Below are 17222 nucleotides of genomic sequence, written 5' to 3'. Positions count from 1 at the left end.
ATGGTTGCAGAGGTACTGCTTATATTCAAATTTCTATACACATAAGACCTCAATAAGGTATTGCTCACATGGGATGGGGAGGTGCTTATAGTTTATTAAAATAGGTTTCGTGAAAAACCTTATAATTTCTAAAGAGGGCACGGATTCCAGAAAGATCATTTGCATCATAATCTCTCTAAATCAAGAACAAAAAAAAAAAAAAGAGGAGAGAGTTCTTAAAGTTCTCAAAGCCAGGGTTTGAACCTTTTAAGGCTGCTTAAAATATTCTAGAATTCTAGATCTCCACGAAATCTCTTGAGGGATTATTTCAGACAGGAAAAAAAAAAAAACTGTGAGGGAAGTTAGCTACCAGAATAATAAAAACCAGCTATGAAACACTACAAGGGCACTTGCTTTAAGTGGACAGAAAACTGAAGCCAAAAGCTTTTGATGCCAACCTGGTGGTAAAGTGTTAGAGCAACCCCATAAGGGGTCTGACGCCAAGAGAAAGATTTCAGATAAGTTGAAAGAGGCATTCTAATAAAGCCTGGGGATAAAATCAGACTTACATGACACAGTGATTAATAGTTCTTACGGATTAATAGAAGACTTAATTTTACGTAGGTACTAGTTTTCTTTACAAACTGTTCTTTGGGGGACTATCTGCTTCATTCTTTAATATTTGTGCTTAGTTGTTTTAAAGAAGACTCATTCTTATCTAAGAGGAGACTGAGTTGGAAAACTAACCACACCCATGAGAAGACTGGTGGGGTTCTAGCCAAAAGGCAAAATTTGAGCTCTCTCTGACCCCTTGATGGTTTGCCCAAGAGCAAACCATTCAGCTTAACATTTAAAATGAAAATGCACTTCTCTCTAAAGACAGTGAATTGATAGGTGTGAGAAGTTGGTGAAGGGTAAGAAAGCAGAAATACATACTAAACAATTTAGTATGACAGTAATCTAAACCATTTTTCTAAACAAAAAGTTGGACATAGCCCATCTAGCAGAGATTCTGGATATTTGTCTATCAAACTGGATTAGCTATAAAAATTATAGTAGCTGGAACTATAAATCATAAAAACTAACATGGGACAAAGAGTTTCAAAAGTACACATATGTTGGTGAAGAACACTAAAAAGTAGTGGTACTAAGTAGAAAGAAGTAGAAAAATAATTTGAACTTTTTCTGTCTTATACATGGAGGTTCTTTGCCATCTGACCAAAAAAGCATTACTGGATATGACCAAGAAAAGGGAGGGTGGGGAAAACAGATCTGATACACTGGTTCACAATGAGAATTCCAGGCTTCTCTAGTTGCCTGGAGCACAGTAATATGATTTTCCAGCACATTAGGGAAGCAAAAGTAGAACCAGAAAGTCTATGTACTGGCTGGATTTTGTTAATGTCACTTAAAATGGAGGAAAAAATCCTAGCAAGATACCAAATAGAGTGCAGCAGATGGTAAACAAATATTATGAAGCAATCTTCACAAAATCTGCAGTGTGTCACAAATATACAAAATGGCAGAGTTTGGGAAAAGAGAATCATAACAGGCCATATGTTGTTAGCGATTTTATTTGAAGCAACATACAATCCAAAAGAAAAACCAAGAAGAGGAACATAAAGGCCCAACAGAGGAGGAAAGGCAGCCTCAGGTAAAGGGCGGTCTGAACGGCCTCCTGAGTGAGGAACAGACTCTGGAGAGCTCTCAGCCAAACAGCACCCACTGTGGTGACAGGGGCTCAAGAGGGCTTTCAAAGAGAAACAATCTCACTTCTACAAAGAGCAACAGAAAGTTAAGGCAATATATTATATGTCATTTGTCACACTCCTTCTGTGCCAGGTGGGAGTCAATTAGAACTACAGCAAAGGCATTTTTCCCAGGCAAGAGAAAAGAAATGAAAACATAATTGTAGAGGTTAGAAAGACATCCACAGGAAACTACCAGAAAAGATGTCAAGTTTAAGGCCCTTCTCAGCTATGGAGTTTAATGATCTGGGCAGGACTAGAGGTTACAGTTTCTATGGTCAAATCTTCATATCTACGAGTTTTAATATAACTCCCTGCCTCCCTCCTCTTGATTCTTCCTTATTTCTTTGCTTCCTTCCTCCTTCCAGCAAATAAAAGTACCCACTATGTGGCAGGCATTATTCTGGGCACTGGGATAGTAACAGTGAACAAAGAAAAAACAAACAAAACCGTGCTCTCATGGAGCATACACTCTAGTGGAGAGAGACTGAAGGAGGTGAGGGATTAGACCAGGTAGATATCTGGGAAAGAGTGCTCCAGGCAGAGGGAACAACTAATGCAATGGCCATGGTTACAGGAGTGGCTGGCATATTCAAGGGACAAAGAGGAAGCCAGAGTGGCTAGAACAGAATGAGAGGTGGGGAGAGAAATAAATGGGTTCAGAGAAGTAATGGTGAGACAGCAGTGGGGGCAGATGAGAAAATACAGGGCCCTGTAGGGCATTTTAAGGACTTGGCTTTTTATTCTTGAGTAAGATGGAAATCAACAGAGGGTTTTAAGTATGGTAATCTCATTTAATTTCTAAAAGAATCACTCTGGCTGCTGTGTGAAGAGGCTCTATGGAGGCAAAAACAGGGACAGGGAAACCAGTTAGAAGGCCACTGTCCTACTCCAGATGAGAGATGATGGCAGCCTAAACCAAGGTAAGGTTTTGAGAATTCATCACATGCTGGATAAATTCTGAAGACAGAAGGATTTGGTGATTAATGGGATGTAGAAAGCTTGTCCTTATTACTTCATTCCTCCAATTATTCATGTATTCCGGAAACATATATCGAGTGTCTACTATGTGCCAGATACTATGGTAGGATTTCTAGTGATTCAAAACTGAGCAGTACTGTCTACTGAACTCAAGGAACAACTAACTAGTCTGGCGCTTGGGTAAAGGACTTAAACATCTTAATTCTCATACAAATTAGCAAGACTACTAATAAGAAACAACTACTACTTTCATAAGACTAAAAAGGATTTGGATTTTTTGCATCAATAATATTTTAAGCCAAAATTTCAATAAATTAAAGCTTTCTTCAAATTGTCTCACTCTCCAGGATGCATATTAAATCTTATATGTTGAATAAGTTTTAGAATCAATGCAGGTTTATTGTGAATGACAATTTTTCACTAACTTACCTAGTTCAGCTTATAAGCAACCACTTATCTTTTACATATACACAGATTAAGAAAATGAAACTTCTTTTTTTTCCAAGTACCTTATGATTTAGACTCCTTTCTGAAGCAAAAAGGGACTCCCACCCAACTACTCTTAATAAGATGGTCTTTGCTATTTGGATATAAGGATATCTCTTACAGGTATCATTCTAATAATCAGCTATAGTTGTTTTCTATACTCTGAGAACTTATAACTTAATTGCAATTTAGCTTTAAATGGTCATATTATGCCAAATTGAAAATCAGATATGATGTATTGGTTTAAAGATTTCCACTCAAAATATAAAATCATCTTCCAGAATTTCACAAAACAAACAAAAAGGATTTTATTCAATGAGTATAAAATAGTCAGGGTTGAAGAAAGGCACAAATAAAATAAATATTTATCCTTTAACCATATTCTCTGCACCAAACTCAGATGCGTGGTTTGACAAGTGTTAAGATACTTAGAGCTACAGATCAAGAATACATGAGTATCATGGAAAAATAAAACCATATGGTATTTATAGGTATAAGACAGCATTTGTTTATGCAGACTTAAAATGTTTCTTTCAAGTTAACAGTGAGATTTTACTGTCCAGCAGCACCAATCCAACAGTGTTTTACAACAGTTACTTGTCTAGAGAAAAATCCAGGCAGAGGAACACAAGTAACAGATATGCACAGGAAATGCATTAGTGGGCCTGGTTGATTTTTATCACTCATGTGTTGGTTTACTCATTAATCTGCTAATGAAACCGGGAAAATCAGCAGGGGTCTCTGGGCTTATATAAATGTCAAGCTCCTACAACATACATAGGACCCAGAAATGCAAACATACAGGATCTTTTATGGTTATAGACTTAACTTCATCTTAGAAATGTCGTCATATTTGAGAAAAGACAAATTATTTAATAACTGGTATGAAGTCAAAACTTTCTATCTGCTTTAAAAATAAAGTTGGATCCCGACCTGACTCCTTTCACCAAAATAAACTGAAGATGGTACATAAATTTTAAAAAAATTCTTCTGACCTTTGTAATAAAAATGCATGCTTCTAATTTTTTAAAAAACCCACATTATGAACATACAAACATACAAATTTATATATAAAACTAATATGTGTGTTTAACCTCATTAAAGGAGAAAGAAAAAAGAATATATTTTTTTCAATATCCTGGAATATGGAAGACGTTTCTAAGTATGACATAAACCAGAAGTTACAAAGGAAAACATGATAAATTTGACCATGCAAAAACTTTAAACTTCTCTATGGAAAAAAGAAGAGACAATAGAAGACTAAAACAAGCTGAAAAGAGCAATAAATGAACAAAAATATTTGTAACCTATACAACAAATGATCAGTTTTCTTAATACTGGAAAATCCTTAAATCAATTAGAAAAAGACAAATAACCAAATAAAAATACGGGCAAAGGTGACAAACAGTTCATAGAAAGTAAATACAAGTGACCAAATACAAATGAAAAGATGTTCAAGCTCATTTATAATTAAAGAAATATAAAATAAAACAGTATTGTAATAATCTTTTTCACTTATCAAATTGACATTAACTAAAAAGTCTGCTAATACCCAGAGTTGGTAAAGGTAGAGGGAAATGGGCCTTCTCATACATTGTTGTTGCTAGGAGTGTAAATTGGTTCTATCTTTCAGAGAGCAAACATAGTAATATTAATAGATAATAAAACATTAATACTCTTTTTTTTGAGAGAGAGGATTTCACTCTGTTACCCAGGCTGGAGTGCAGTGGCGTCATCATAACTCACTGTAACCTTAAACTCCTGGGCTCAAGTGATCCACCTGCTTCAGCATCTAAAGTAGCTGGGACTACAGTTGCATGCCACCATGCCCAGATAACTTTTTAATTTTTTGTAGAGACCAGGTCTCAGTATGTTGCCCAGACCAGTCTCAAACTCCTGGGCTCAACTGATCCTATTGCCTTGGCCTCCCAAAGTGATCAGATTACAGGTGTGAGCCACCACTCCTGGCAACTTTTTGTCTCAATAGTTCCAAATCCTAAGAATTTAATCCTAAAAATTTATTTCCACAATGTAAAAAGATACAAGACAACTCCATTGACTTCAACATTTTTTTTCTAATACTAAAAAATTGTTAACAACTTAAATGTCATCAATAAGTTAAATTAATTAAGCCACAGCCATAAAATTAAGTATAATGTAGTCATCCAAAAGAATGACGTTGATCTGTGCACACTGGTGTTGAAAAGAGGTCTAACATATAATATTAAGTGGGGACAGGAAAAACTAGTGCAGTATAATACATACCATGTGCAGAAAAAATTTCTATAAAGATACAGAAGAAATTGTTAACAATGAAACCAGCAAATTGGGGGGAAATTGGGACTTTTACTTTTTGCTTTATTTCTATACTGCTTGAATTTTTTTAAGATTTATCTGAACCTTCTAAACTAAAAAAAAAAAAAAAAAAAAAAGACACTAGCTACTAAAAACTATTTTCATCTGTGCTCTAGCTGTAAGGGAAAAAGGACCTAAAAGGAATAAGAAGAAAAAGAGGTTTAGGACCATCAGCCCAAAAGGTGAGTTCAGCAGTGACAGGCCTCCCTCCTTTCACCCATCCCTAACTCCCCTTGGAAATACCATCCCCAGGAATAGAAATCAGAAAGAATACAGCTACTGCAGACCCTCTGCCTCCCCAGGACAGTCAAATGTGGGAATTTGAATTTGGAGTCTGAATTGTCCACCACCAACCGATTATATCCCAAGCCTGGACAACAGAACAAATAATCCAAAAAAGCAAATTACTCATTTAGCTTTAGATCACGTGCATTTTATAATTTTCATTTGAATATGGACACATATAACATTCCATTTCATTCAGCAAGTGTGTTCCTCTAAGGCAGTAAGCTCATTACTAAGAAGAAAGAAAGAGTGGAATAAAATATGGTGCCTATCACCAAGAGACTCAAAATGCAGTGAGGGAGGAAATCACACACACACAGTCGACCAGAAGGCAGACTGAGGGGGTTCCCTGCTCTTGTGCAGAGAGATTAACCTTACCTGGAATCATCAGTGGTTTCATTAAAGAGATGGCACTTCTCAGAACTGGAGAATCTATAATACCCTGACCCTTCCCCTCTTTTCTACTCAGTTAACTCTTTCTCTATATTTATGTAAAACAGGTAAATTTGCCAGCTACCCTTTCTCTTGCTACTAAATTTATATCACTAAATATAACACCATCTCTGTTGTATAAAAATCAATTAGTGTTAGGTATACTTTTCAGCATTAAATATATTACCATAAATATTTCTTTGATTAAAGTTGTATTTATTTCAGGGTTGTTCTATCGTATCCATAAACCACTGGACTATCCTCCCAAAATCCAGTAAATTTGCTTAACAGCTTTATCTTCTGAACTATTTCTTATACACAGATTCCATTGTTTCAGATTTTTGGTTCAGAAAATAAAGCCACCCTAGAGCACTCGTGAAAAAAGCCAGCCTAGGATTCCAAGTCTATAATAGAAACTACATGATAATCCAGACTTAAAAAACTAAGGACTGTCATTATTTTGTCTGTGGGTATGTTTTTGTTTTAATTGTTTTTCATCTAAAACTGGTCCAGACACAGGTGGGTACAGAGCTGCTGCCCCTCATGAGGGAAAAGGAAGAGCATGATAACACAGAACTTAAACTTCAAGGTTTAAACTTTTCTCTACTACACTTCACAGGCTTTCAACACACTTGGTTACAGAGTGCAAGTTTTACAGTCAAAAAGACATGCATTTTAATCTGGGCTCCACCACTTCCCAGCAATCACCTTCAACAATCATTTCATGTCTCTGAGCTTCAGTTTCCTCACAGGTATAATTTTCCTACCTCACAGAGTCAATGTAAAGATTAGTAACAACCTAGCTAAGTCATCTTGTACATTGCCTGGCATAAAGCAAGCCATCAATAATTATAGTTAAAAGAATCAGTATTATTATTATAAACCCTAATTGGAAGCTAATGAGATAGGCACAAGTTATCAAGGCACTTTGGGGACCCAGAAAGCAAGTAGAAAGTAGAAAGTAAGCTGCTTTTTGCCATGCTTAAGAACAACCAGAATATGTGCTTTCAAGAATTTTGACAATTCTCAGGACAAGTTGAGCACAGTGTTTGAGAATATATGCTCTAGAATCTACTCCAGAAACTCCACTTTATCACCTACTAGCTGTGACACTGTAAGTTGGTTAAAGAGATGTCCTTTCCTCAACTAAAATGGAGCTAATAACAGTCCTTCAAAGTTCTTCATGAGGATCTTGTAATGGTTAAAATAAATGAGATAACCCATGAAATGATCTTAGTACATCATCCATCAACAGTAAATATTCCAAATTTTAACTATCAGATTGTCCATGAAATTCCTGGTACTCTCAAGCAGTTACTAAAAGGAATCTCAATAGAGCTTGCAACACTAATACATGTATTTCAGATATACCATACTATTTTGCTATAGTATATAAAGCCCAGTGTGATTAATAAAATACTAATTACATTAAAAGTTCTACTTATAGCTTTAAAAACAAATAATGATTATTGAAAAATATCCAAATAATAGGGAAGTATATAGAGTAAAAGTGTGCTCATTCACCTACCACTACCCCACCTCCCAGGTCTCAAAGCCACTTTTCCGGGGAAGCCACTGGAAAGCACTGCAGTGGGCACTCTTCAGAGCCTATCTCTCAATAAATATATACATGATGTCGGGGGAGAAGGGTTAGACTTTTTACAAAATGGGATCATATCATACGTATTATTTTTCATTCAATAATATATCATGGATATATTTCCATGTCAATGCAAAAATCCTAACTCATTCTTTTTAGTTGCTGTTTACTGATTCAAATTATGTATAATTATAATTTATTAACCCACTATGCTAGGTATTTACTTTGCTTCTAACTTTTTGCTCTTAAAAATAATCCCACAATGAATACTTAGTTTGAAGAGTATTCACCACATGTGTAGCTATTTCTGTTGAATAGCTTCCTAAAAGAAGATCTGCTAACTCAAATGTTTTGCACATTTTACGTGTTAATAAGTATTGCCAAATTGTCCTCCAAAGAGGATGTACCCATTATATTCCGTTAGTAATCATCTTCTTAAAAAATAGGAACAAAAAAGCATACTATTATGTGGAAACACTGAAACTTTTCTACATTGAAAAGTGGCCCTCATCTTCAAAAAAAAAGATGGGAACCACAGTTCTAAACCCTTACTTTATCCTTCTCAGCACTTTAGTGTCTTATGCTACTGACTAAACCCTAAAATCTTTTTTTTTTTTTTTTTTTTTTTGAGAAAGGGTCTTGCTGGGTTGCCTAGGCTGGAGTGTACAGTGGTGTGATCATAGCTCACTGCAGCCTCAAACTTCTGGGTTCAAGTGAGCCTGCCACCTCAGCCTCCCAAATAGCGAGGACTATAGGCGCACACCACCATGCCTGGCTAATTTTTTTTTTTTTTTTGTAAAGATGAGGTCTCACTATGTTGCCAAGGTTGGTCTTGAACTCCTGGCCTCCTGTCATCCTCCCGCCTCAGCCTCCCAAAGGGCTAGGAATACAGGCATGAGCCCAATAGCCTGGCCTAAACTCTCATCTTAATATTACTCAGACCATGATCTCCCCTGCAATGACATGGTTCATGTCAAAACCAGTTTTCTAGTCCCTAAGCCATCCCAGCCCTGTCCTCAAGACAACTGTGGGGAGAAAGGAAGGACTAAAGACCTGAAGTGTTCCTGTCATCATCTAGCAATCCTGCCAAGCCCCACTAAAACAGAATTATTTTGTGCAATTCTCATGTAAAAGCTCTATTTTGTTGCTGTTTTAAAACAGCAATGTATTAAAATCTCTTTATCAATAATCATTGGCCTACAGGTAGTTTACACGTTTCATTTTGTCCCGCAACATTATTACAATGAGGAGCAAGAGCAAATAAAGGTCATGTTGGTAATTAAAGCTATATTGTAGAAATATGCTCACCCAAGATATGATTAAATAAGAAAATATTACTCGGTTAAGTATCATCATTAAACTTGTATTAATTTATAAATATTTAAATGTACCATATGATAATCATAAATAATCTGTTTTTGTCAGTTTCTAAAGTAATGCAACTCATAAACCCTTTAAAAAATTACTGCAGAAAGAAATAGTCAAGAAAGTATACAAGCCAGACTTACATTCAAATGCTGTAGTTGTTGCTTCAGGCAGAACCTGGCCTATCACATCCTAAACAAAGAAAGAATAAAGAAACACAATTAGCCATCTTCTTTATTGCTAACATGTGGCAAATCCTAGAGGAAATATGAGAACCTGGGAAAGATTTTTGAAATGTTGGCATAAACTATAAAAACATTAGTTCATAATCACACTTAGCCCAGCAATGTAAACCCAGAGTTTAAATCTCTATTCCAGGGAGAAAAATCTTTAGGAAACCTTTTCTACTCTGTATTAATAACATAATCTTTTACTCACAATTCAACAGTGTATATAGAAATACACTGTTGTGTATTTACAAAAAGTTGGTTTCTTCTATGGGAGGTTGTGGAATATACTGCAATGGAAAGATAAAAGGGTTTGAGAATCAGACTGACCTAGGTTGAATCTCAGCTCTGCATTTATTATTAGATGCATGACTTGGAAAAAAAAATCACTTAACCTCTCTGAGCCTCAATTCAATTATCCTCCAAAATGGGTCTAATAATACTTACAGAGATAATGTAAAAATTAATGTAATAAACATAAGCGTAGACATTGTAGACATTTTCAACAATGTAGTTCTGATATATAACAAGCAACACCGTGCCTTGCACTCATAATGGTGGGAGTTTAACACACAAGTTTCGCTGATGATGACATAAACCCATAATGCTACACTGAATACAAACAATTCTTACCAACCTTTACTCTTAAGCAATAGAAAACATACTTAATGACACCAAAATAAAGTTAATCTGGGCTACCAAAAAAACCCTTAAAAGTGTATATAATATGATACTAATGTTTAAATAAATCTATAAAGTTGAAAACACTTGAAAATTAGCCTACTGAGAAGCTTAACTGAAGAGGCACAGTGCACCTCAGTTCTGGGGAAGTGATCCTCCATTATGTCCAGGCCAACCGGAATGGCCTGCAGACCTCATTTCTCTCTGGGAGCTCTGCCACAAAGTCCCTCCCAGGCTGCGCAAGAACTGGCACCAGGCAGCCGGCTGACAAAGCTGCTTGCAGTATTTCTCAGCAGGGAGCCCACAGCCCTTCTAAGCAGGGCACTTAGCAGAGTGGCGGCTGCAACTTCCTTCTAAAAGCAATTCTTTAGAAGCTTTTGCAGCAGTGGCAATTTGCATAATAGTCTTGCCTCTACAGCGCTTTCTTTTTCTTCAAAAATAAATCTGTGCATATAAAATTGATCAAAGAGAACTATCTCAGGCAGCCCTTGCTCATTAGAGCCAAAAGAGATTATTTTTTCTCTGATTCTAGTCTCAGTAAATGAAACATCAACTTCTTGAGGAAGTATCTGTAAAAGATTTTAGTGTTAAAAAATTCTTTCTACGTTCATAGGTAGAAAGTACTTACTGATCGAAAACTATAGAGCGAATACAGAATAAAGTACAGGCAGTCCAGTGTAAAACCTAAAAGCATGGAATCTGGAGCCAAACTGTGGCTGGATGATGGCTCTGCCTCTCACAGCTGAGGGAAAAAAAAATCTCTCTGTGCCTCAGTTTCCTTATGTGTAAAATGAGATTGTAACTGTACCTACCTTGTACGACTAAATGAGTTAATATTTGAGAAGCGCTTAGAAGAGTATCTAGCACATGGCAAATATCTTATTAGTGCCTGCTACATAAATAACACCAATCACTGGCCAGGCACAGTGGCTCATGACTGTAATCCCACCTTTTGGGAGGCTGAGGTGAGAGGATCAGTTGAGGCCAGGAGCTTGGCACAATACAGTGAGACTCCATCTCTACAAAAAATTTAAAAATTAGCTGGGTGTGGTGGCACATGCCTGCAGTCCCAGCTACAGAGGAGGCTGAGGCAGGAGGATTGCTTGAGCCAGGGAGTTTGAGGCTGCAGTGAACCATGATCACAGCACTGCACTTCAGCCTGGGTGACAGCAAGACTCTGTCTCAAAACAAACAAACAAACAAACAAACAAACAAAAAACCACATCACCGATCACTGAAAAATTACAAAGCTTACCTCATAATAAAAACTTCAAATTCCAGCACCCAACAATCAATGGAGGATAGTCATTCATTCACTGACTTCATCCTTCCACAGCATTTACTGAAGACGCTTTCCAGCTATTATACGTTAAAAAAGGAAAAAAAAAAGGAGGGTGGAAAAAACTGCTCCATCCCCAACCCTGTAGGTTATCACTAGTTACTTCTGGGGAACTCTGCTCCCTCTACAGTATTAGCAAATTAATTTAGGATCCTGTCTACTTATGAATAGCAGACCCCATCAAACAGCAAATTTCTAACAACCAGCTGAAAACTCCACTGGGCAGCAAAGGCATGCTTTCGCCCATCAACATAAATAAGGCGCCACACACGTTTTACATGTGACATGGAGAAAAGGAGACAGAAAAAAACAAACTTGCTGGAAAGAACCATGTGAACACAACCATCTTGTTTCTTTAAAGAGAATAAAGTGAGGCTATCATAATGACAAAGGGGTAAGAAGTTTGAAAATTAGTCAATATCTACTAGTAATTTTTAAGTAGGGTACATTTAATGATTTTAGGTACATTTTCCAGTAATATTTTAAGTGACTTATTTCCAAGTGACCGTCTCCTCCCTTCGACAACATAACCATTTTACCTAACCTGAATAAGATTTCAAAAGAAAAACTAAGTTTACATATCTTAATAGTGATCATGTCTTGATTCTTTTCTTCTCCTTCCTTTCAATAAATCAGACAAATATCTGACAGACCGAAAATATAATTGAGCATCTACAACATGCCAGGAGCATAAAGCTCACAAAGCTATAGGCTATAGGAAAATAAGGACTTGGTCCTCGACCTTAGAAAAACCTAAAAGATTAATAATATAAAGCATAGTATGTTTGGCTCTATAGTATAATAAGAACCAAACAAAAAACATAAATAGCAGATAGTATTTGCTAATTCAGGAGGAGGGAAAAATCAAAGGCTCAGTTTAGACAGACATTTCACAGAGGAGGGGAATCTGAGCTGGGACTTAGAGACCATAGAATATAAAGAGCAGAGCAGAGAGGACTGGACACTCTCTCAACCTCCTGCAGTTTTCCCAGAACTAGGGACTCATTCTTCAGGGAAGAAGAGAAACACAGAAAGCTGCAAAACAGATACAACAGATAATCCAAATGTCTCTCTCCTTCAGGACCAGGTAGGCCTCCTTGACATTACGACCAGCCCCTGAAGATTCAGACAAAAGACAAGGCCCAGAGCAGTCCTCAAAATTCTATGAGATAGGCACTATTTTTATGCCCCCTCTTTTTTTTAAACAAATGAAGAAACTGAGACACAGAAGACACTTCCCCAAGTGGTAGAACTTGTGATTTAAACCCAGACAGTCTGGCTCCAGAGTTTGTGGTCTTAAACACTGTACTACTCTACTTAAAATAATCTTCTGTTGTTTCAATGAGTGAAGTGAGAGAAAGCTCATCTTTCTCACCATAGACACAATCTCACCTAATCTTCACAAGTCTTTGAGGCAGGTATAAGTATTCCTATTTTACAACAAGGAAACTAAGGCTCAGAGACATAGGTGACTTCCCTAGTTATCGGGACAGCTTACAATTAAACCCAAATTTCTTGACTCAAAACCTAGTGCTCTGTCCACAGAACCCTAACTGCACATATCCTCTTTTAAGCTCCATGCTCATTAAGCAAATATTTCAGGGTCCTATGAAGCAACAGAAACAGGGAAAACATACATCCATCTCCTCCACAAGTTTATCATCTAGTAGAGGAGATAATCATGACTGAACATGTGTGCTTTGCTGGAGGAACTACACGAAACTGTGGGAACACAGAGGTGGGGCACACACTAAGACTAACAAGGAGAAAAATCAAAACTTGGCTTGGAAGGATAGGTGGGAATTGGCCAATTGAAGAAAAGGGCAGAATGGAGACAGCCTGGGCACTTGGGAGAAATGAAAGTAATTCTACGAACCCCGGGCACAGGAGGCTTATAGGGGTGTGGTGAGAGATGAAGCTGATGCCAGGCAGGCAAAAGCCAATCAAGATGTGCCCAGAGGACCATGTGAAGGAATTTGGGCCTTATCATGAGGCAAAATATGTGTGCATGTGAGTGTGTGCAGAGCTCTGGATGCAAAAAGAAGGGTGGCATTTGAGGCACGGGATTGAAGGCTGCTGGCTCACTGTAGTCTCTACACTCCTGGCCAGGCACCTGAACATCTGCATGGCCTGGGTGGTCAGTATGGTCACAACTCAAAATCAAGTTACAGAAATCAAGTTTTGATTGAGTCACCCAAGACAATAAAAAATCACATCGCAATCCTCCTCCTCCCATGAACCTGTGTCACACAGCCCCCTCTTATCTTGCAGGTAAGTTCCACCACAGATCTGCTACTTGCCACAGTGTTTCTTGGTATGTCAGTTTCTGCCTTCCATGCCTCTGTCATTCAGTATACAAAATGGGCACAATGTACCCTATCTATCTCAAATGAATCCTAGAAAGATGAAATATGGCTGCAGCATGTGGGGGAAAAAATTACTAAGTGAAAGTAAGGAAATTTAAGTTCTGGTAGACTCTGTCACTCAGGAGCTACACAGCTTTCAAAAAGTCTTGTCACTTCACTGCTCTTCAGTAACTACCTGCAAAAAAGATACACGGGCTGAACAGGCCACCTACATTCCATAATTTTATTTATGGCTCTTAACATTCCATAGTTTTATTTGAAATATATCCTGAGTATCCTGAAGGTAATACATCATCGATTCTAAGGTGCACATTTTCCCTCTATTTTAATATCTTTGAAATTGGGCTATTTTTGTACAACGGATGGTATATCATAGTTAACAGGCAGTTTTTTTCTTTCTTAGTGGCAAGATGTCTTACACTCAATGATGCCTTAAATTTGCTCAACATGGTAAATTAAAGTTGCCCTTGTTTCCCTTTCCTGGCTGGTCACCAAGTTCAGAGAACTTAGTAGAAAGACACGGCTGGAATCTGGCCAGGGACATTCCCTGAAACACTTAGGAAAAAACTCTTCTAGACAGCATTTTGCATCCCTGTTAGTTGCCTCTGTGTGTGTGTCTCAGTTCAGGCTATGAGCTCCCTGAGGGCAGGGGTTCAGTCTGATTCATCTATTTCCCCAGAGACCTGCACATTTGCCATGTTTGGGTCGATGCAATTAATCAATGCTGTGGTTGAAGCAATAAAACTGCCACTGCCACTAACACATGCCACCAGTGGTCAAGCTGCTGACTACCCAAGTCCCTGAGACCCCACTCGGGGATCTGGACACTTGAGATTACCACTCACCAGCACATCCCTGAAGAGTAACTGCGGCCCGGAGTGCACTGTCCAGTCCACCGCGCCACTATTTGGAATCTTGATGCGAATCACCAGCACCTGGTTCTCCATGGCATGGGAGGGGCCAAGGGTCAGCCAGAGCATTACAGGTTAAAGGGGCTCACATCTTGGGGCAGGGGGGGTACCGGCTGGCCCCTGGTTAGGCAGGGACTTCAAGAGGTGACAAAGGGAGCGAGGGGTAGAGAACAGAAGGTGAAAACAGGGGACTGGAGGATGAGGGTGTGATGAAGAGCGAAGGGGTGATCAGGCAGGGGCCCGCAGGTACCGAGCCAGCCCCAGGGTGTACGGGGTCTGAGGGTGTCTCCTGGCGGGGCGCACTGGGAAGCGGGCAGGGGCCAGCAGGAACTGGCGGAGGTCAGAAGGTTCTGGAGTTGGAAAGGAAGGCAAACAGTCTGGTGAAGCTCTCTGCCGTCCGTGTGAGTGTGAGATGGCAGAGCAAGGACCCAGTCTGGGGCAGATACAGCGGCAGGGGTCCGCCCCTCCTCAGGGGATGAGGAGAAGGTCCCGACTGGAGGAGACTCAGTCCCGGGCTATTAGGAAGGAGCCCCGGGACCTCCAGACCACTAGAACGCCGAGGGGGCCCTCCGCGGGAGGGTCAGGGGGCGAGTCTCCTGCCCCACACGGAGACAGACCGAGCGGCGCGCGCAGGCTCAGCCCCGGCCGCCTCAGGCCGCGCGTCCCGGCGGTGACGGCAGCAGCGGCAGCAGCAGCGGCGAAAGGAGGAGGAAGGCGGCGGCGAGGGCACTGTTACTCCGGAACCAAAACGCGCGGCGCCGGAACCCCGGGAGCCGACGAACGGGACCCGCCTCCCGCGGCGCCATGTTGGAAGAGGGCAGCTCCCGGCGGGCGGGACCCGCGAAAGGGGCAGGCGGCGCGGGGTGGGGGGCGGGGCCGGTCCCGCTGCTTCCCGAGACCCTCGGCGCCACGTGAGCGCCGGCGGCAGCGGGATCGCGTCCCTCTCTTTGCCGGACCCCGGTTAAATACAGTAAGGTGAAAATGTCTAACAAACGAAGGACAAAACTGACCTAGGGCTGCAATCCGCCAAAAGCCAATTAAGGCTTAAAATTGCGTACTGTTTCCCTTTACAAAAGCCTCATAAAGACAGCACTTCAGCTCGGGTTTATCCCTAGTTTTTCAAGCCATGCACCTGAATATTGATGGAGTTTTGTGCATCAAATCAGCAAGAGAAAGGCAAGAACTCAAAAAAATAGTCTTTTTTTTTCTTCCCAAATCACAGGTCCAGAGGATCATCTTTCTCCCACATTGGCAAACGTCTATAAATTTTTCAGTGAGGTTCTTTACCCCACGAGTGCCCTGAAATAGAAAACAGTCCCCTATTCAAAAGCAATAGTAAAGAAATTCAGTAAAGAGTTTAATTGCCTGGGGACAGCTCCAGTAGTAGCATCATCATCACTCATTAAACTATTGCAAAAATATCCAGGCTAGTCCATATATTTTCAACTAAATTGCAATGCTTACGCAGTCGGTGATACCACGGCAGTAGCACTAAACCTTGGTTATTTTTAAATGCCTTGTTACCTCAGATTTTTTAACGCATGATCTTCTTGGTCTTTGGTGCTTTATACAGAAGTTTGTTTATAAATTGCAGCGTATGGGTTCGTCTTTTTTCTGTTTCTCATCAAGGTGCAAACATCGGCTTACTTTTTTGGGTTGAATTTTGTATTAATTCAGTGGAGGAGTGGTGTCAGTTTCCCTTGTAACAGTTGATTAATGCCAGAGTAAAAATGATTTAAATGTTGGTCATTTTCAGTATAATATCAAATTTTTTGTGCATAATTTTCTCTCCCTGAATTTCTTTTATATTTAATTTGAAAGGCCACGGTAGGAGATAAATGATCACCTTTTAGTTATTGCAAATTACTAGCTTAGGTAGAAATTCATTTAGTCAGATCCTCCAGATATTCTAGGAATTGCCCCTTTCTACCTGCACTTCTTCAATCCAGTGAAAAATAAACCGTTCATCCAAGGTCCCCGTGTACTTTTTATTCAAAATTCATTTCCTATTATTAGAGGAAATAGACCACAAAACTAGAGATTTTCTATGAATCTATGATTTGTTAAAATGTCTCCTTTATTCATAGTACCATGGGGAAAACCAACTCAATTTGCCAAATTTGCATACATATTCTGAAGCTTCTCTTACACTAATGGCAAACTCATAATAACTCTTCCCAATATTTGCAGAGCCAATATAATCACACTTCAGTTCTTCATAGCCTTTATGTAGCAAGAAATCTTAACTTTGATGATTTGAGCATGGATTTTCCAGAAAACTCTTACCCTCATTGCAAAAAACATTGTAGTCACAGATAATACAAGACCATTCCACTGGATATCATAAATAACAAAATATAACTTTTTCATTTCTTTACGAAATAGAGCTTAATTGTCTAAATTTAAAGAATATTTAATATTCAACATTAAAGTTGCAATCTTAAGACTTTTGCATATAGTACTTTTT

General features: G+C 39.0%; 1 protein-coding gene across 4 annotated transcripts in view; it reads right to left on the bottom strand.

Annotated features, from left to right (window-relative positions):
• Nucleotides 1–15556, bottom strand: part of MAP2K5 (mitogen-activated protein kinase kinase 5) — a 243271-nt gene extending 227715 nt beyond the window's left edge. The window contains exons 1-2 of one of the 4 annotated variants that reach the window (XM_045541676.1): nt 14690–15556; nt 9375–9423 (exon numbers count right to left, since the gene is read on the bottom strand). In XM_045541676.1, the coding sequence (XP_045397632.1) occupies nt 9375–9423; nt 14690–14824 (184 nt within the window). In that variant the 5' untranslated portion in view covers nt 14825–15556. The remainder of the gene's footprint in view (nt 1–9374; nt 9424–14689) is intronic. The other 3 variants (XM_045541664.1, XM_045541653.1, XM_045541644.1) reach the window with 3 other exon arrangements.
• Nucleotides 15557–17222: the final 1666 nt, after the last annotated feature.

The sequence above is a fragment of the Lemur catta genome, chromosome 1 (assembly GCF_020740605.2).
Source record: "Lemur catta isolate mLemCat1 chromosome 1, mLemCat1.pri, whole genome shotgun sequence".
NCBI lineage: Eukaryota > Metazoa > Chordata > Mammalia > Primates > Lemuridae > Lemur > Lemur catta.
This window is presented reverse-complemented; position numbering and strand designations above follow the sequence as displayed.